Source organism: Marmota marmota, unplaced genomic scaffold (genome assembly GCF_001458135.2).
Source record: "Marmota marmota marmota unplaced genomic scaffold, marMar, whole genome shotgun sequence".
NCBI lineage: Eukaryota > Metazoa > Chordata > Mammalia > Rodentia > Sciuridae > Marmota > Marmota marmota.
In genome coordinates, this window is record NW_025999869.1 from 6,592,768 (window position 1) to 6,614,490 (window position 21,723).

Genomic DNA, 21,723 nt, shown 5'->3' on the forward strand with positions numbered 1-21,723 from the left:
CTAATTGTCTGCTACTGGCTGCCTAACAAATGAATCTCATTTTTAGCTAGTTCCAACCACAATGCTAGAGTCTTTTGAAAGTAGAAAACTAATTTATGAAAATAATCCTTTTGTTCAATTCCATTTTCTTATCTTAGCTCAGACTTAGATTTCTTTAAGGCCTTACCAGACACCATTTTAAAATCGATGATGTGTGTTGATGACCACAAGGTACACAGTGGTTGTGATAAGAAAACAAAATCGGAAGTACATTCCACAGTGGGTTTCTTCCCCCCTTCCTTTTTTTTTTTTTTAAATTTTCTTTTTACAACTGCTATTTTTTAAAAATCAGTCCTGTAGCACAAGACTGTGCAGAGCACCATAGGAATAAAAGGGGCTGGGCTGCCCGAGATTTCTACCCTTCTATTTTTCTAATTCTTCATTGTTGCTGGCTTTCTATCGTTTCCAGGCAGCCAATTTGCAGAAAAGATTCAGCTAAGACATGCTATCAGTTCATTTCTATTTATGATTATTGATGTGTAACAATTATCACATTATCTAGATAGTGAGATCCGCTCTATAAATTATAGTGGTGGAGTCAAGGCATTTTAGTTATTTTTGTATGCCATTATCTAGGGAACGCCTTTGAGAAGTCTTGAATTAAGTTCCTTTTTACTCCTGGCTTTGTCCTTCATTATTTGTCAGGCAATGATGTACTGAAATCCACATGCTTACTGAACTTCGACCTGCGCCTTGGAGTACAGTTTGGTATTGCGTGGATCTGTGCAGACAAGCTGGAGTGGATCATCAGAGCTCCAGAGAGTTCTCCATGGCAACTTCCTTTTGCTCACATCTCTGGGCTGGGATAATCCCCTGAAGATTTTTGGGGTCCCTGCCTGCCCCCCTGTATATAGGCCCTCACTTGAGATGCTTTCTGGCAATGGTAACTGTTGCTGGGGAGGAGAGGAGGAAGTCAGAAGGGATAGGTGGAGGAAGAGGATGGAAAGGAGACTGTTAGGATTTAGGGTAGAAATAATGAAATGTAAATTAGGGAGCAGATGGAAGTTGACCCGGGGTCTTTGGAGGATGTGTTCATGGGACAAAACAACTGTATGCCAACTCAACCTAAAGGCTGTGGCCTAGTGCAAGATCCACCCAGGAGTCTTTGGCAAGATGAGTTACATTCATAATTAAAAGGAAACAGACTACAGAAACCTTCCCAGATTTAGGGAGCAGAGGAAACACTTCCTTTTTGGTCAGAGAGTTGTGGTTTGTTTATTTATTCATTCATTCATTTATTTATTCATTGTTTATTTATTCTTCTATTAAAACAACAACATACCGTGAGTAGAATATGATACTATTCTAATGGCACTCATCTAGAAAATGAGGTTTATGAGCCCAATGTGACACAGTTAGGAAGTGTCAGGGTGGAAATAGAAGAGGGTGGAGATCACGGTTTCTCTCGCATTATTATTTATTTTTCTACTTTATGTTTGGTAACATCAGAACAGAGAAGCCAAAGTTGTTGACTTAAGGTGATTTTGTTAAGCAGTCCATTCAAAATGGCTGCCAATAACTGGGACAGCCCAACTTTCCAGAGGATTCTAGGAGGCTGCGGAATGGGCTACACCAACTCCTACCCTTTCCTGTGCCATCGAAGCTAGACTCTCAGGGAGGGGTGGGGACAATCATGGCCCCATGGTGTCTCCTCCCCATGGTGTTTCCTCCCATGGGGACAGCCATGGCTCCATGGTGTCCAAAATGGGAGTAACAAGAGAATCACCAATTAAGCTCCTGAGAAAAGTGAAGCCTAGTATTCCCCGTCCTGCTGGGCCTGATAAACAGCAAGCTCAGGAGCCTTCCTGAGGATGTAGGCTGGGCGAGGAGGAGGAGGAAGGGGAAGAGGAGGGCAGTACATTTCAGAGGGATATCCTCTGGTGTCCTGTTGCATAGGAGGGGCACAAGAGTGGGCAGTAGAAAGGTGTTTTATATTGCAAAATAACCCAAAAAGAGGGTTTTAAATGTTCCTACCATAAATAAATGACAAATGTTTAAGGTGATGAATATTCTAATCTGTCAGATTTGATCATTTCACAATGTACGGATGAGTCAGAATGCTACATTATAACCCAAGAATATGTACCAAATATGTCCCATTAGTATATGTCAACCAAAAAAAAAAAAATTCAAAATTTAGAAAAAGAAATAGAGAAGAAAGGTGGAGGGTGGGGCGTGGGAGAGAATGGTGCATGATGGGGCTGTCAGAAGGACAAGGGGTCAGGACCATTTCGCTCAAGTTCCTAGATGCTAGAGGTTTTGTGGGCGAGGACCCCAGCAGTTTTGATTTTTCCTCATGAAGGGGCACAGAGATGGAGTGGGGTAACACCAAGAAGACCTTGCCGCATGTCTTACACCACCAGATGGGGATCTGGGCCCATGGAGATGGAGATCAGTTGTGCCCAGCCAGGCCCCTCCCATCCCTTCCTTCTACCCTCAGACGTACAAATGGTACCTAGAAGGTAGGAGGGGATGGATGGTTGGGAGGGGCCCCCGCGGTGAAATCTTCCCTTTACTCTCGGGGCACAGTTCCAACTTGTCCTGGCCTGAAGGGAAGGGCCAAGGTGGCCACAAAATAAATTCAGAATTTGACCCTAGAATATTCATAAACCTCAAATCAGCAACCCAGAGCAAAGACAGACTGGGGAGAATGAGTGGCCCCTGCACATAATGGGCCACGAGGAGACGCCGGGGTGGAGCTGCCGTGAGCATCGAAGTCATCGGCACATCTCTGGCTCGTCCTAGGTGCTCAATACATTCTCCCCACTGGCATCATCTTGAATCCAAGATGCCAGGATGATAGGTTATGTTATCAACTTAATAACAGCTGTCAAAAAGCCTCTACTGAATGAACTATTTAAGCAATGCTCAAACAAAAGTCACTCTCAGAGGCATTGTAAAGGGAGATTTAAAAGAATGACAAGAGTGTCATAAAATAATAGATCATAACAAAACGGGGGAATCCACAGGTATCTCCAGCAATTCTGGATCGAAGGTGGCCAAGTCCTACAGCGTGCACGGGGCTCTGCTGGAGCCTCACCTGGAGTGAGGGAAGGGCTTTCTAGGAGCCTGGCAGGGAGCAGCCTCAACTGGGCCATTTCCAGGCCAACGGGGCCCACGGAAAGGGAGGAGCACTTCCTCCTGCCCCAGTGGGGGGGAGCTGGTGACCGCAGCAGCCTGTGGGGACACAGGGTGCTTACCTGCTGTTGAAGGGGTTGTCTCCAGGAATGATGTGGGTGCTGTCCTTGCCTGCCAGGAGCTTGATGCGATCGTAGAAGGACTTCACAGCTGGCCACTCCGTCTGGCCCTGCTGAATGATGTCCATGGGGTCCCGGGAGCCCCGGCAGAGAGGGCTGTTCTGACAGGCCGTCTGCAGGCAGCAGTCGGGGTCCAGGCAGTCCACCAGGCCATCTGGAGGGGCAGAGGCAGAGCCAGGGTCAGTGGATTTCATGGCACTCAGCCGCTTGGAGATGCTAACACTTCCCCGGGGCCTTGAATTGGCAGGTTCCACACAGCAAACCTCGTATAATTCCAACCTATGTGCATCGAAAATAAAGGACTGAAAGGACGTGACTGAAAATGTTGACAATCGTTGTCCCTAGTAGCAGATAAGTGGGTTTCTATTGGCTTTCTTGATTACGTGTCTCCGGAATGTCTTCCTTCTTCTACTATGAGCCAGGGTTATTGGAGCGGTTGGAAATAAAAATAAAAACGTTGCTTTTAAATAACATTGCACAAATAACGACCGATGGCCAGTTCTCAGGGACCCGTGCTAACGGGAGCACAAGCAGTCGAAACGTGTGGGGCACCTAAGTCTTACTTCCATGGAGAAAAGAATTCCATTCCTGCTCCCCTAAGCCAGCGAGGGAACTGCTGAACAGCTGGAAAACCAGGCGCTGTGTGTTGGGTTTTCCAGATCCTGTGTAGAAATGGCCTTGACACGGGAACCTGAAAGTTGAGCCACCAGTCCACCTGCTGCTTCTGGTTCTGCCCTCTTACCTGTCGGCAGGACCTCCAGCATTCGGATTTACTTGCCTGGATTCCTGCCCCTCACATCCCCATTCCTGGTATGATTCCTACTTATCCATCTACAATTCATAAACACACATTTACATGCATCTATTTGCTGGATGAGCCAAAAATCATGGCACCTGTCCTTAAAAAGAGGACAGGATGGTGGCAGAAGCAGACAGACGGGCTCATAGCTTGAGACCTGGTTTAGATGTGGCCTCCCCATCCAGGAAGCCTTCCTGATGATGCCCTTGGCTGGGTTTGTAATGGACTGAATGTGTGTGCCCCCCAGATCCGTATGTTGAAACTCTAACCCCCAATATATGGTACTAGAAAGTGGGGCTGTTGGGAGGGAAATCAGCACTGGAAGTGGAACCTGAAAGGGGTTAGTGACCTCGTAAATGAGACTTCTGAGAGTCCTCTGGCTTTCTTTCTGCCCCTGTCACAGGGAGGAAATGGCCATCTACTAATTATGAAGCAGATCCTCCCCAGACACCAAATCCACCAGCACCTTGATCTTGGGCTGCTCATCTTCCAGAACTGCAAGAAATATGTGTTTGTTGTTTAAGTCACTCGATGTCCGGAGGTTTTCTTACAGCTGTCCCAGTGGATGGACACAGCTGCTCCTGCAGTGTGCATCCCTGACCAGAGATTTTTAACGAATGGCTCTGCGTTGAAATCCTATGGGGAAAATCAAGGACACACTCCAGACCCTCCAGAGACAGCACTGGGGGCAGGGTCCGGAAGGCACATTTTAATCACAATTTTCAGGTGATTCTAATGCACACAAAAAAAATCTAGAAATGGTTGTTGTTAACACCAACTTCCTTGTGCTGGAATTAATTATCTCTTTATGCTTGCCTCCCTGAGTGGAAAATGAGCTCTGTGAGGAGAACAGTGTCTTATTAATTTCTACATTCATGTTTTGCTTAATGCCAAACACTAATGTTTGTTGAATGAATAAATGACTGTTTCCCATTCCTCACATCTGTTAGAGCTAAGGACAGGAAGGTTCTAGGCAGTGTCCACTCCTTGGGATTTCCTGTTAGAATGGATCTGTTGGCCAATCCTTATTCACTCTGCTGGGAATTGATTGAGAATAAACTTGCTTACACCTCCCGGATTTGATAGCAAGGCATTTTTCTGGCCCTAACCAGCATCACAGAAACAGGTTCTCACACCCAAGGCTGTGCTATGACCGACTCCTGTACTAAGATGCCCAATCAGAGGCCTGGTTGTATGCTTTAAATTTACTACAATGTAAATTTTTTGGCATTAAGTTTTACGTTTGGTTCTGCTAATGGAATTGAAATATATAATTTCACCAAAGTTCCACTGTCTTTTAGCAATTAATGTACAATTATTTTAATGCATTACTTCCTTTTTAGCAAACAAACAAATTAGGAAGTTGCATGTTTTGCTTGGCTTTCAATGACTAAGCCTAGCCTCTCATTTTCCACATGGGCAAATGCCGCTCCGTGCCTTGTAACACATTTAGATTTACAAAAAAATTCCTAGAAATTCAGGCACAGGGGAGTGAGCAGGCATGCACACTTTAAATTTAGGAACTTTCCAAATCAAGGCTCCAAATGTTTCAGCCGACTGAATCAGCTACTCCCCAGAGAGCGGAAGACTCAGACCCCAGAAAGACCCAGAAACCATGCTGTATCCAGTAGGAGGATTGAAGTCCCACATCAGGTCCATATCCCATTGTCCAATCTGGACTCAAGGGCCATTGGCAGAATAAGAAGAAAAAAAAAAAAAGAAAGGAAAACTATAATTGCACAGAATTCTGCCTTGACCATCACCTCCGGCACACTGCTTTCTCTAGACAGAAATAGTCCACCACGGAATGCTTGCTTCGGATTTTAAAAATAACCCACTGAGCTACGTTGGCAGTGTTTCATTCTGCAGCCTCAGAAACTTCCCAGGTGAGAAGGAACCCTCTGTTGTTAGCATTATAGATTCTTTTAAGGTCGCCGGCCTCTTCCCATTAGGACTTCCATCCATCTCAGTGGCCTTTCCCTCCCCTCTGGTCCATACACCACCCACTCCCTATTACCAGCTTGAGGGCCTCTTGCACTCAATGCCTTGAGAGAGTTTGTCCACTAAGTTCTGTGCACTTTCCTCCCTACCTGCTCCTGCCTGCCATCTCCCTGGGCTGCAAACTGCCTCCAAACTCCAAATCTCCAATTTCCCCACTGTTTTGTTGATTCTGGGTTTTCTATTCAAGAGCCTGTCTGTCTGGCAGGAGATGGCCTAAACATGTCAGCAACTGCAGATGACAAATAGGAAAAAAGAAGAAAAAAGGTCTCAGTGATTTCCTCCTGCATATTTACAGGTACCTGCTCCAGAGATGGCACATCTGGGGTTCTCTCCGTGAGTACGTGCGAGCATACCTTATGCCTACGATGACCTCATCATGCTGCGTGATTATGGGCTGCCGAGGCCGAACACTTTCCGACGGCACTGTGAACTTTAAATTGGCACTCCAATCTCCCAGTGGCCTGTCAGTCATGAGAAGCGCATCTCCATGCCAGCCAGCCCCTTGGATGCAGTCTGACATTGCAATCTTCAGTAAATTACCCTGTCACTGACAATCTCGCAGTTATCTCGCAAACAATCAAGCAGCAATCAAACTGTTCTGAATCACCAGTTCAGGACCTAAGAGGCCTCCGATGTCTCCATTCAACAGCGGCGGGAAGCCGCCCGGCCCTCCTATGACATTGGGTGATTTCTTTATTTATATTTCTCCCTCCTTATTTGTTTGTCTGGCTGCCTTTCCCGTGGGGAGGGTGGTGGGAGAGGTGTGCAGGGGCCGTGGGGCCCGAGTCTGACTCGGCAGTTGTGGGGAAGCGCACTTGGGGCTGCCCTGTGGGGTACACCGTGGTGGCTGGCACACATCGGTGTCATCTTCCTTCACTCTGAAACGTGGTCAAGGAGAATTGTCTAGGTGCCTCTGTCAAAGCCCATGCTAAGTCACAGCCCTTGCTGAAGTCTACACGTATAGATCATATACTAATGGCAATGGCAATTTCAGGGAAGGGTGACATGGGAGACGCTTTCTGGGAACAATATGAGGCATTCTTTTCATTACTGTTGATAAAGAAAATCAGAGAATCTCCTCTAACCGTCTGGCAATGTGAAGCAGAAATCAGGGTTAATTATTGCTGAATTGAATCCTTTGGATTATAAGTCCCAGTGTAAAAAGCCAAAAATTCTACAAAGAAGATACGTGCAGAGGTAAGAACTTGGTCTCTAGAACCAGATGGATATGAGGTTGAAGTTCACCTTCCCTAGTCCCTAGCTGTGTGAGCGAGGGAAGTTAAACAACCTTGCTGAGCCCCAGTTTCTTGCCTTTAAAGCCGAGTTTATCAGCTGGGCATGGTGGTGCATGGTGGAATTCCAGTGGCTTGGGAGGCTGAGGCAGGAGGATTGTAAGTTCAAAGCCAGGCTCAACAACCTAGGGTGACCCTAAGCAACTTAGCAAGATCCTGTCTCAAAATAAAAAAAATAAAAAAGGGTTGGGGATATGGTTAAGTGCCCCTAGGTTCAATCCCTGGTATATATATAAAAACCCACAACAAAAAAACAAAACAAAAAACGATTGAGTTATCACAGTACCTGTACATAGGGTTATGTGATAGGGAATAAATGATTACACACATACACACACACATCATCTGTCTGGCAAATAGTATGTGTTTAATAAACCATAGGTATTACTATAATCATTACTATAAAAACTCACTGAAGGTTTTTAACTCTTAGTTTATAAAATCTGGACATTAAAATAGATAAAATGAAGGGCTGGAGTTGTGGCTCAGTGGTAGAGCACTTGCCTGGCATGTGTGAGGCTCTGGGTTCAATTTCTCAGCACCGGATATAAATAAATAAATAAATAAAAGATCCATTTACAACTAAAAATATTAAAAATATAGACAAAATTAATATGCCCTTATATTTTGAGTCAATCACTAGTATGGGCTCTGGGCTGGATGAATCTTGGCAAGCATGCCAGACTGTGTTTCCAAATAGTGACAGGTTGGTAACAATTAATAGTGATAATAGATGCAATAGATAGAGGGGCATTGTCCCATGTTCTTGATTTAAACCTTCTTGGCAACTTTGCAAAGCAGAATAATGTCATTCAAGAATTTCATACTCTGGATTCTAGATTTTAATCTGAGGATTGGCTTCTACCTAGCTGGTATCTGGGGAATTAACTGCTCCATGCCTCAGTTTCCCTCATATGTAAAATGGAGACGATGGTGATGACGTTTGAGAAGTGATTAATTCTTGGTCCTCTGTATCTGCGGTTTCCTTATCAACTAACCTTGGAGGCCTCTGACGGTTCTGTGTTGAGGAAGTACAGATGATCTTCCTTGTAATCATTCCCTAAACAATACATTGCAACAACACAGCATGCTTACACTGTATGGTAAGTCATCTGGAGACAATTTTTAATGATCAGGAGGATGTGTGTGGTTTTAAATGCAAACACTACACCATTCAACATGAGGGCTTTGGCATCCCAGGGTCCTGGGATCACTCCCCTGTGGGGGCTAGAGGATGACGCACAGTGTCTGGAGCAGAGCCTGGTACAGTGCCCTGCACTGGCACTGTCTCACGATTAGCCTGTCACCCATCCTACAGAGGGTGAGATGGGGCAGAAAGAGGGTCAGTAAGGCACCCAAGTCCCTGAGAAGCAGCTTGGATGAAAAGGGAAGGAGAGTTTGTTTCCCTCCCAAAAGAGTCTGAAGACGGCACCAGGCCCCTCAGCGGGGGCAATGTGGGCCGTGTGAGATACAGTCACTTCTGTAGGCCCTTGCGCTTCTCCTGCTGGGAAATAGCGTGACTGACTGGTCGACGTGAGCATCTGTAAATGAATCGACGTGAGAAACTAGATGCTTTGGGGATGTGTCCCTGGCAACCAGGTGGCTGAGGACCCTGCTATGCGTTGGTGAGATTCAACGCCCTCAGCTTGTTGTACGGCACAGGAGGCCTGTACCTGTGCTGGCTGGAGGTTTGTGTCAGTCATTTCCAGCCCCTGCCTTGTTTGCTCTGCTAGATTTTCAAGGTGTTCCTAGGTAGTGGGGAGACCTAAGCTCAAGGCCCTAATTGAGCGCCTATTAGTAAAGCCAACACTCAGTGTGGCGGGCCCCTGCCCGTGGGGGCAGTACAGCAAGCAGCCACAGTCAGCATCTGGACATTTCAGAGTTGGCTGAAACACACACGTCTTTTTACCTGAAGGAGACTGCCTGAGTCTTTGCATGAACCCTCTTACAGAGAAGGCCCTGGGAATGAGAGAAACTTTATTTCACTTGTGTTCCTCTTTGATCTCTGTAAACTGGGCAGCTTATGGAGAATCGTTTGGAAGCATTTTGTTCAGTCTTTGGAACCCTTTGCTCCCTGTGGTTTGGTGTGCAGGTGATTCCCTCTCCCACCTGTGTGAACTCGGTGGCTTTTCTAAGTATTAAAGGCTTCAGAGAAACACCTAAATTGACTTTTCTGAGTTCTATTTTGTGACAGGGTGACTCAAATTGATGCCCATAATCTACCGCAGGTGCCACGGACAGCTCTGGGAGTACCTAAAGGCAGCCCCAGGCTGGGGACAGGTCAAAAGCTCAGATTTTAAAACATTAGCCCTACTTTGCCCAGACTGTGGTTTGCAGGGAAGCACCACCAACCACCAAATCTACCTGCCCTACTCCTGGGGTCAGGAGGCCATAAAGTGGATTGGCTAAAAACACGGGCTTTGAAGGGGAAAAGCTGGAGTGGGGTGGAGGAGATCGAGCAAATAGAAGGGAGACCAGTAGAGGAGGAGGATTAGGGGGAAGAAGGAGGAACAGGAAAGGAGAAGGATTGGGAATGAAATCGACCAAATTCTGTTATGTGCTCGTATGAATATGTTCCAGTGAATCCCAGTATTACACATAACTATAATGCACCAATAAAAAAATAAAAATAAATTGTTAAAAAAAATGGGCTTTGAAGACTATACTATGATCCATTTACAAGATAGTCAAGAACAGGCAAAGTCAACCAATTATGATGGAAAGTCAGAAATTGTAGCTACCTTTTTAAGGAGGTATTGGCTGGGAAAGGGCCCCGGGGAAACTTTCTTGGGGCTGGGTGTGTTCTCAATAATCATCTTGGTCATCTGGCTACACTGGTGAACTTACAAAGTGGGGGTAACAATGGTGCACCTCACAGGGATGTGGGAGAGATTAATGGAGATGACCCACAGATGGTACTTAGAAGAGTTAGGAGCACCTGATCATGACTAAGGGCCTCTGAGTAATTTCTCCTCCTCCTTTTTTTTTTTTTTTCCTTTTCGAGTCTTCTTGGCATCACAAACTTTGGGTTACCTACACAGAGATAGATACTTGTCAAGTTCTCACTTCTCCAAGAAAAACACAGACAATGCAGGTGGGGAGCCCAGTAAAGCTTAGGTCCACTGCTTTGAGATCAGATAATAAGGGGATAGTGGAAAGGTAATGAAGCAATGGGAAGAAGGGAAGTGGCAACCAGTTGGGACAAGAAGGAAGGAACTTGGGGCCATTTGCCCTTAACGATGAATAAAAAGGAGGGTAGGTGCCTGGCAGGCACTGGTGCTGGCTAGGGTTAAGGCTAGTTACGGACAGAAAGAAATTCTTGAGTACAAAGGAAGTTACTTTGTTTTAGGATAAGATTTTGTAGGGTCATGCCTAAAGTGTGTGGGACCTTGGGAAAAAATATTTTTCCAGATCCCTATCTATATAAAAAAGTTAGCCACCTAAATCAGAATTTGGCCCCATCTGGCAATCCATGATAGAGCAAAAGAAATACCTCTCCAGGTAACAGGAGCAATGTGCTCATGGGGCTGTCCTCCAGAGCTGGGGCTGGCCATCAGATCCTAGAGTATGCCGTAGTTGCAAATTCTGAAATGACTCAGGCATCTGGTTGACCCCATATGCATGGGGTGAGGGTAAGCGGTGGCAGACAGTTGTAAGTTGCTCTGAAGGGGAGAGACAGGGAGCAGGGCTCATGTGGATCCTAGTCTGGACTGGGTGCTCCTCACGGTTACATGCTGATCCTGGCCAGTCCCCTGCCACAAGGGAAGTACTTAGAAAATCTCAAGGAAGTCGCTCTAAATCTCAGGGCCAGAATGAATATGGACTTTAGACTTAAGATGTTTTGGTTTTAAGATCTGGTCTGTGACTCATCATCTACATAACCACTGGGCAAGTGCATGGCTCAGTTTTCCAATCTATAGAATGGACCTAAGAGCACCCACTATTGAGAGGCCCAGAGGTAAGATGGCGCGTGTGAAAGAGATGGTGACAGCTTTAGCACTGAAGGAGGAGGATCTCAAATCAGCGGAGGCAATTCTTAAATGATAGCTCTTGCCCTGCACCAGGGAAGGGCCTGGCTCCATTTGCATTTTACCCAGCTCCTGCTGACAAGTTGGAAGTGAGGGATAATTGAAAGTATTCTGGCTTGATGTAACTAAGAAGTGAAAGGAACGGGCCAGGCTGACTTGATTTAACCTGGCAATATGAGATTAGTTCTTCATTGCCTCTGTTAGGGCTCCCGCGTCGCCAGCCCTTGAAAGCAATAGCTGGCTGACAGGGTGCTCATTTGGAAGGTTTCACCTGCCATTAATACCCTGGCTGCCTGATGGACCGTGGTTCCTCAGGATCCCCGCCCAGCCCCTCATGGAGCACTGGCCACACTTAAATATTATAGAAGGAGACCTGTATTTGCGGTCCTGGAAAGCCTGTTGGAAGTTGTCCTCTTTCTTCTTGCCAATTCTTTTTGTCAGACTTTGAGTTCCAGGGCCAGAGAACCTTGCCCCAAAGCACCTTCAGCATTTCTTATGACTTAGCAAAGGGGGATCAGAAACCTGGCAGGGGGAGGTCCCGCTGCAAACTGCGAGGCTGGCTTTCCCCTCCTTCAGGAGGGAAGCAGGAAAGAAAGCAAAGCCTATGTGGGAAACCAAGGACTGTCACTGCAAGTGGCCTCGGGCCTGAGGACCTCTCTTCCCTAGCACGCTAGCTGTCCTTCAAGTCACTGGGAGAATTTTTTTTTTGGATGGCTTCTTCACCAGAAACGAAATGAAACAAATGAACCCAAACCCAAACAGATATATCATTGAACCAATGCTTCTCAAATTCCAATCAGCATCAGAATCACTCAGGGATCTTGTTAAAACGGAGACTCTAATAACGGGGTATCGGGGTTTGCGAACACGGCTGCTCCAAGTGTCAAAATCCCCGGGAGGCAGACTCCTATGCGTCACTAGTAAGTCCTTGCTGCCTTCCCCTGGAGTGATATGACACCCGCTTCCTTCTGTCACCCCAGATCTACTGACTTTCTGAGTGTGGAAACTGGGAATCTGCAGTTTTAAGGTCTGTAGATGACTCTTTTCTGCATTAAAGCTCAAGGACTCCTGCAGTGAATTATTGAAAACACCCCTCAAACAGCCACAAGAGTACCAGTGACCCCAGGGCCTAAGGTAGCTTTTCCAAACTGTGTCTCCAGCAGGTTCCCTGAAACACAGAGATGGAGGTGAGAGGGGGGAAATCTGTGTTCAAGTGCAGTCTGGGAGACATCAGTTATGCAAAGTCAAGCTCCCCCCGCACCCAGCAGGACTGCTCAGGGTTTCTGACATTTAAATATACACAATAACTCTTTAATACTGCAATGGTGTATGTATCATTTCCTGACCATGAACCCCTTTTGTCTCTGTGCAGTTGTATCCAGTGCCACACATTTTGAGAAATGCTTCATGAGAACATGGAGCTCTAGGTTGAAAAGCTCTGTCCTGGGAAAGACCCATAAAAACTCCATCTGCTCAATAGTCATGAGTGGATCCCAGCCTTGACTGACCGGGGTGACCGGGGACCATGTCTGACCAACAACATCACCACTACTAGCACATCAGAGCCACTGTCCCCTGGCTCCCAGTGCCCAACAAAGCCAATGCATTTCAGCCAGGTGACGATGTCAGTAGGATGAGGAAGCATTCATGGAAACCATGTCTGATGAGACTAGTGGTTGGCACTCATGCAGAGCGTCCTAGGTGCTGGGCACCATGCTAAATACTTTTCCTTCATTCCCTTGCAAATTGCCACCAGGCATTATTGGCACTGACATTTACACATGGGGAGTGGGACACTTGGAGAGAGTGAAGCAATTCACCAAGAAAACATGGCTTCTGAGTGGTGGGCTTGGGATGTGACCCCAGGTGGCTGCCCTCTGTAGCCAAGTCCTGTCTGAAGCTGTCAGGAGGCTGTTCTCCAGGAAAACACGCTCAGTGGCCAATACTCAGGGGCTCCCTTTACCTAAGGCAGAACTAAGTCAAGCAGAAGACTAACTACCTGAATCCACATTGGAAGGCAAGTGGATTTTTGGAAAACTGGGATACAGAATGTTCTAGTCTACCTTCCGCCCCAGGGCTTCATGTCCCCAGTTTGCGTTTTAGACTCAGGTGGGTCATGATGGGCTGGCTCCCCAGGGCTGCTCAAGCTGCCCTGTGCTTTCCCGCTGTGTGCTGGGCACCTCCTGGCCAGTCATTGTCCAGTCATGCTCATGAGGCCCTGGGAGGCGGGTTCAGGAACGGAGGCTCAGAGAGTGAGAGGATCTTGCCCAAGGTCACAAAGCTAGGGAGAAGTGAGTCCCACCTTGGGGGCCGTCGACCTCCAAAGCTCTTGACTTCTGCTCTTGATTCTTATAGGAGGCTGCGAGGAGCCACAGCGTAGCAAGGTGGATTCTGGAAGGGGGAGGACTTGGGGGAGGACTGCTGAGGCTCAGAAAATACCTTCCTTTCTGCTCACTCTCTTTCTCTCTCCTTCCCCATCTCGTTCTCTGCCTCTGCCACTCTCCTCCACCCAGAAACAGCCTCCGGGAATGATCTCATTTGATCACAGATTTCCCACCTTGGACAGCCCTGACAGGCTCCCTGGCACCGGCTCACCCTTGTTAGCCGGCGGCCGTGTTCTCCACGCCTGAGGGGTTTCCATCCTGGCTGCTGCCATCCCCCCACTCTGCCATCACAGATGCCAGTGGCAACAGGGAGCAGGGCCTGTGATCTCGGCCTCCCCAAGTGCGTCTCCATTTCCCCAAATGCCCACCCTCTGCCGGCCGCTCCTGGCCTCTCACTGCCCGGGCGTCTCCCCCTTGCTCTGCTCCTCATCAACCTCCATCCCAGAGTCTACTGACAGGTCAGACAGAGCTGAGCTGATGGCCAGCGGAGCCCAGGCCCGGCAGGGGGTGACAGCCTGGTGGGGTGCCAGACAGTGACCTGCTGGGTCCCTCAGAAAGAAAAGGGGCTGTCACCATCCACGCCTCAGAGCAACAAGCCGGAACGGTTACTTTCTGCCTGAGGGGAGACCTTGTCTCTGGGGTGCGGAGGCAGGAAGGCTGGCACCAGAGCTGAGAGAATGAATAGCAGGGCATGGCCCTTCTCTTTTTCTGGCATTGAGAAATACCCCGACTTCCAGCTGGGGAGGAGGAACCAGACCCGGCTATCACACAAACTTTCTGCTCTGCTGGGGAGACAGGAGTCACTAATTCCTAAACTGTGTCCTTCTAAAAGCGGCCATTGCTATCCTCCAGGTACTGGGCTTGGTACTCCCTGGAGATATCTTCTCTGTGGGCTAGGTACCTGGAGCCAACATTGTACTGTAAGTTATGATCACAGGATCTGGAGGCAGGTGACCAGGGTCCTACATACTCTATGCAAAATGTTGGTTGCAACGTATTGACTGTGTGGCCTCAGGCTAATGACTTTACCTCTCTGAGTCTTAGTATTTTTCCATCTGTAGAGTATAAATAATAATCATAGTAGTTTAATTGGGTATTTTGAGATATAAGTAAACTGCATAAAGAAGCATTTACAGTATAACCATTTGTTTATTTCCATTTTACAGATGGAGAAACAGTGCTAGGGAGTTAAGTTACTAGGCTTAACTAGGTCAGGTAGCTGCTGGGGAGTGGCAAGGCTGGGATTCACATGTGGCCCGATCTCAAGATTGCTGTTCTTTCCCTCCATGCATACCACTCAAGCCAGCTGTGGTTTGGGATGTCAAGGTCAACGGTCATCCTCAGCAATCTTTGCCTTTCCTCTGGTTTCAAAAGGGAACTCAGGATGCGCATAGCTCCTGTCTCAACCATAGAAAGTCACTGTGCAGCACCATAACGTTGATAAGAGAGAAGATGACACCATCGCTGTGTGCTCGTGTCTTACTGAAAAAACGATACTAATATGTCTTATATTTGGATTTTCTTTGCATAGTAAAATGGTATCAGTGGTATTTAGTGACTCAGGTGTCATTGTCTAAATGCTTTTTCAAATCCCAAAATGAATTTCATTCTTCCCTAAGTAATCTACTAAATACCAAGACGATACTGCCTCCTACCCCCCAATGCCTCTCATCATGCCTGCGACCATGAGTGACCAAGACAGCTAAGGACCCTGTGGTCATGGACATAGACGCTGGAGGAGGAAACAGACAATAAACACCTGAATGCATCAGAGACATTGAGTGACAGTGTTTGAAGACACCAAAGGGGGAGAGGCAAAGGAGCAGAGGTGGATGGAGGAGGGGACTGGCCTCGCAGGGGAGTCAGGGAGAGCTTCTAGGAAGAGCTGATGTTTGGGTGGAAAACTACGTGGACTGAGGACATGAGCCTGCCTTAAGGGGGAGAGCCTCAGGGCAGCCGGCACAGCAGGCCCAGGGCCCAGGGTGGGACTGCATTGTAAGCTGTAGGAGCAAGAAGGCCCGTGTGGGCAGAATGACGGGGAGGAGGCTGGGCGCAGGGGCACACATCTGTAATCCCAGCAGCTTGGAAGGCTGAGACAGGACGATCATGAGTTCAAAGCCAGCTTTAGGAACTCAGCAAGAAACTGTCTCTAAATAAAATACAAAAAAGGGCTGAGGACCAATCACTCAGCCCAGCCAAGGTCTGGGAAGTGATGGTGGAGATGGAAAGATACTAAAATTCCATTGCTTTGATGATTAAGAAAAGAGAACGCAAGAGCCAGGTAAGGAATCACTCAGAAATGAATGTGGTGGCATGTGTAGACAAAGATGGCAAGTCAAAGACCAAATGGAACCGACGCCCTGGCAGAGAGTGTGAGCTGGGACTTGATGGCCTCAGTGTTGCTCGTCAAAGGGCCAAGACTTTGGGTGATGGGCTGCAGCTGAGCTGGAATTTTTGCCTTGGGTCTGCCCCTGATGAGCCACAGGTTCTGTGAGAGAACGTGGCAGAAGTAACGGCAGAGGAGGCTTGACCAGCCACGGGAGCGTCCCCTTCCTGCACCTGTGTTCTCCATGGATTCCCTTTCTCCTTCCTGACCCCAGACACATTAGACCTCCCAGCAAATGGGATGTATAACTACTCTCAGAAGAAGGTCTGAAAGGAGAATGGACAAGGTCACTGAGAGCCAGGACAACTGGGCTCCACCCTTAGCTCTTGACTTTGGGCCAGTGGACCTGCAGCCCGTGGGTTTCTTCGCTGGTTAAATGAAACCTTGTGAATGTTGGAAGCTCACTCAGAGGTTTTTGAAAACCTATGCAAGCCAAACAGAGCATGTCAGCGAGCCACTGGTTTGTGATCTCCGGGGGAAGCTATCCTTCCTCCCAGAGCCAGTGGGGCAGGAGGGAAGGAAATGGATGATCACAGGAGCAAAGGAGGGTTCTGATTTTGAAAGGTACACACCCCTTGATATGAGAGCTTCCGAGTCGGGGGAGGCGCAGGTGTTTGGAGTCCCTGAAGGTACATCATACAGGGAGATACAACACTCAAGCTGTCGCTTAAATAACAAGGCATGAAGGTGCTTTCTAAGAGTTCTCTAATCACACCTCACAAGAGGCCTATGAGGTTGCCGTCCTTGTTCCCAGAGTTTCTACCCAGGTCTTTCCAAAGCTCAAGGACCCCAACAGAAAAGGGCACAGCAAGCCCTGCTGGCCAGGCAAGCACGGTCCTAAAGGGACAAATGGGAGGTGCAGTGGAATGGCACAGAAGGTACAGGGATGCTTCTCTCCCTGCTCGCTCTTTCCACATGTGTCCTTTATTTAGACACTCTTGAGTCACCATCAACCTCCATCACCATACCTCAGTGGCATGGACTTCAGTGAGCTCAAGCATGTCCTCAGGGCCCATGGACCAATCAAGAGGCCATCACCTTAGGATTCAGAATTGCTTGGCCTGACTCTCCCTAGGAGGTGGCCCAGGGATGCCACCCTGAGAGGAATCATTGTGGCGGCACTTGAGCTCCTGTCAAAATCATGTGCTGGTGGCTCTCGGAGTCAGCGCATCTAAGCTCTTGTTAGAGACACACATTCTTGAACCCCAAACCAGACCCACTGAATCCAAACTCAGTGCATGAAGGCTGTGCATGAAGGCTTCCGTGTGATTCTGACGCTTGCTGACACGGAGAACCACTGTCCTGTTCTACGTGCAGTTACCCATTTATACCCAGCAGCCCTCTTTGAGGTAGGAACCAGCCTTGGTCCTTCTCCACAGAGGAGACGCTGAGGCTCAGTGAACTGGAGTGACTCGGCTGAGCTCACCCTGTAAGTGCAGAAGCTGGTACCTGACCCGGAGCTCTCTGAACCCAGCACCTCTACTCTGCACCATCCAACTAGGCTGCCTCTTCCCTCTGAGTGTTAAAAATGTACACAAAGAATGGAGGAAAGATAAACAAAGGCCACGGTGTGCGTGGCTCAGGGGCCATGCAGGCAGGTATGTCCGCCTTCTGTCTGGTGGTGAATTTGGAGACCAATAAGAGGGGAGGAGAAAGCAGCCACTCTGGATGTGTTGCCCTGCGCCTCGCCCCGCCCCCTCCACCAACGTGGTACCTGCTCATTCTGCTCCTGCCCTGCCCCACAGCCTCCCTCAAGCACACACTGCTGCAGTGGGGCCAGCCTCCTCCAGGGTCCCCAACAGGCATGGCTGTCCCTTACTCTATGCTTCTGCTTTGGCTGTTCACCCCAGTGCTTCCCCTCCTTTATTGCTGAATTCCTCTGTATCTCTCAAAATCCAAGATTCATTTTCTTTGGAGTCTTTGATGCCCATCCTCTGGGTGGCCATTGCCCCTCGGCCTTACTTCTATTAGAGACTCTTAGACTCTTCTGGTACCAGGGATTGAACCCAGGGGTGTTTAGACACTGAGCCACAGCCCTAGCCCTTTTTAAAAATTTTTTATTTTACTTTTTAATTTTGAGACAGGGTCTCCCTAAATTGCTTAGGGCCTTGTTAAATTGGTAAGGCTGGCCTTGAACTTGTGATTCTCCTGCCTCAGCCTCCTGAGCTGCTGGGATGACAGGTGTGCACCACCGTGCCTGGCCTGTCATAGACTCAATCTATTGCTTTGTAGCGACTGGTTCAATAGCTGCTCCTCAGCCCCCAGATTGTGGATCTCTGCAGGCAGAGTCTGAGTCTTGTTCATTCCTGTGTCCTGACATGGAGTAGGGGCTCAATTATGTTTGCTGAATGCATGAATTAATTTTGGAGCATCCTGTCCAGGAGTGCAGCTGGCTTGGGGGAAGGTGTCTGCTTCCTCATGTCAATGGCCAGTGGTCTGAGTGGGCTACCCTGGTGAGGTAAGAGAGGCGTGAGGGGGTAAACTTGAGGAGGGCACTCGCTCTCGGGTAGGCCAGGTGCCTTCACTCAGCTTGGCCTAGCTCTTGGGTCTAGAGAGATCTCGGCTCAAACCCGTAATGGCAGATTCCCATTCTCCTGAGGGTCACTGGGTCCTTTTGGTGTCACCATAGCATGGAAAAAGCATTCTGCATTTGCTCCCTCCGGTTCCAGGTCTACCCTGTCTGCTGTTTGGCTTTGAAGAAATCACTTTGCCTCTCTGGGATGTGAACTGCCAGGGGCTTCATATTTTGGCCTTTTCTGCAGCTGACATTCCCAGATACTTTCAAAGAAACGATTCCATGATTTCCTCAATGAAAGGGGTGGTGTCCCTGAGTGTGTGTGGGAACAGCATTTTAGGAAGCTGGGGTGTATTTGGGGGTGCAGATTAATGATGAATTAAGGGCAGAAAAGGGAGAGAAATACCTTGGAAGGCTTGGGTTTCGCCGCCGGTGGGGAGAAGGGGACACATGGAGCACAGAGAGTTGGGGGGACCTGTGGTTTCCTTTGGATTCACATTTGGCCACAGAGCTCTGGCCCCTCTCCAATCCCCCAGAGCTCTTGGCTGAGAAGATGGAAAACCAAAGAAAAGAGCACAGGCCCTGGGCAGCTGCTCTCGCTGTGCTGCGGAGAACGCCTTGCTATTTAAAGTCCAGCTGCTCCACTTTCCCCTGCTCGCCCCTGGCATTCCGGCGCAGAAGCACTTCCTGGCGAGAAATGCATTCCAAACCCAGACCCTCGGGGGAGGAGGATGATGCCCATGATATTTTTCATTGTGCTGCAGAATCTGTGTTTGAACCAGGAGGTTCAAGTGCTCCTGGTCTGCCCTTCCCTGACCCTGGTGTAGCTCTCAGGTGCTGGGAGGGGTGGGGCAGGGCTCTCCAGCTGGGTTCTGAGTCCAGCTTGGCCAGGTGCTAGCCTGGGAGTAAGGGAAGGTCACCCCACCCCGTGGCTCTTGGTGTAGGTGTATGCAAAGGATAAGGAGAGGGTCTCCAGGGCTCTTGGAGTATTGCCATGGTTTATTTGGCCAATGAGGGTAGAATCATAGCAAAGGCCTGACCTCCCTGATAGATGACCAATGCCTCCTCAGACCTTGGACATCATGGCTCTTGGCATCAGGCCAAACGGGGGACTATCTGGATTTCTCAGGTTGATGTGTTCCTGGGAGATGTCAATAATATCTGCACCAGATTTCTCAACCTTGACATTACTGACATTTGGGGCCAGATGACCCTGTACCGTGGGCAGCATTCCTACATGTGGGGACACTTAACCACAACCCTGGCCTCGACCTCCCAATCCCAGCAGCATCTCCCTTCTGCAGTGTCTCATGAAATGCTTCCAGACACACCACACGTTTCTTGGAGAGCAAAGTTGCCCCTGATAGAGAACCAACATCTGGCCCTGGCCAGTGGGAGCCACCGAGCTGGTAATAATGGCACCAGGGCTTTAAGCTGTCACTCAAATGCTGGTGGCAGAAAGCAGGCAGTACGCATGGTAATCCAGGCAGAGACTCTGGCCGAGGCAGAAATACAGGAAGCCAACCTAATGCTATAAATGCTACCTCTTGGCCACCAGTTAAATCTGTGTTTTAATCCTTTAATTCCCTAAAATAAATCTGCGGTGATTTAAGTGATTAACATTTTTTTCAGATTATCATTTTCATCACAATTTTATGATGAATATTGGATTTGTCATCTAATCAGGGAAAAAATATAATCCCTTAAGAGACACTTAATAACCATTTAAAGTACTAAGGACTTGATTAGGAAAGACTGAAGGTGCTATGTTGGGTAAATTCAGGAACTTTAAATACTTTTTATTTTCTCTCTCTCTCTCTCTTTTTTTTTTTTCCCAAACAAACTCAAGCCAAATAAATTTACTGGGAGATGCTTTCAAAGGGTAAATTTTATCTTGGAGGTGATTGTTTTCCCCTGCTGTGGTCTCTGTGCAACAACACAAATTCTGTTTTTATTTGAATCTTCTTCAGAAATATTGTTCAGATTTTGCTAGTAATTTAGAAGAAATAAGACAATGGCAGTAAAGGAGAAAAGCTGTATTTTCTATTGTTTGACAGAAAGGCTTAATTTTGAGTCTTACTTACTTTATCTATTTTTTTGGGTGCCAGGGATTGAACTCAAGGGCACTCGACCACTGAGCCACATCCCCAGCCCTATTTTTGAATTTTATTTAGAGACAGGGTCTTACTGAGTTGCTTAGTGCCTCGCTTTTGCTGAGGCTGGCTTTGAGCTTGAGATCCTCCTGCCTCAGCCTCCTGAGCTGCTGAGATCATTGGTGTACCCCACCATGCCCAGTGTGAGTCTTACTTTCTAGAGAATCTATAATTTGTATGTAAAATGGAAATAGCCTTCCCTAGATTCAGGCTCAACATGCATGGATTTAAACCTCCATTGAGTAAAAAATATTTAGAAATATTTTTTGTCCATATTGAACCTTACCAACTTTTTTTTTTCTTGTTAGGATTTCCTAGACAATACAGCATAGCAAACGTTTATATAACATTTCCATTGGGTTAGGTATTATCAGTAATCTGGAGATGATTTCAACTATATGGGAAGACATGCAAAGGTTCTATGGAAATACTTTGCCATTTGATAAAAAGCACTTGAGCATCCTGGAGTTTGGTCTCCACAGGGGTCCTAAAGCCAATCCCCCAGGGCTACAGAGGGGTAGCTGTGACAGGATGAAATAGACCCATAGTCCAGTGTGAAGAATCACACGTTCGATATAGGATTAGAGTGTGGTATTTATGTTAGGGAAACATAAACGCGGGGGGGGGCGGCGGGAACAGTGAGGGGCACTGTTTAGTGTCAACACAGTCCTTCCTGGGGAGGGGGCATTTGAGCTGAAAGGGAATGACAGGAAGGAGCCCATGGTGCACTGTGCCTGGGGTGAACACTTCTGGCCCTGGACCAACAAAGGCCCTGGGGTGGATGAGCATGGAATGGTGGGGTTCAGAAGAGGCCAGCAGGGATGAAGTCCACTTCCAGGGAAGATGGTAGAGGACTGGCCAGACAGAAG

The 21,723-nt window shown here is 47.9% G+C and overlaps 1 protein-coding gene across 20 annotated transcripts in view; it reads right to left on the reverse strand.

Annotated features, from left to right (window-relative positions):
• The window catches only part of Tenm2 (teneurin transmembrane protein 2), a 1,198,434-nt gene that overhangs the window by 56,488 nt on the left and 1,120,223 nt on the right, over positions 1–21,723 (reverse strand). For all 20 annotated transcript variants that reach the window (XM_048815904.1, XM_048815889.1, XM_048815861.1 and 17 more), the window contains one exon: positions 3,240–3,450. In XM_048815904.1, the coding sequence (XP_048671861.1) occupies positions 3,240–3,450 (211 nt within the window). The remainder of the gene's footprint in view (positions 1–3,239; positions 3,451–21,723) is intronic.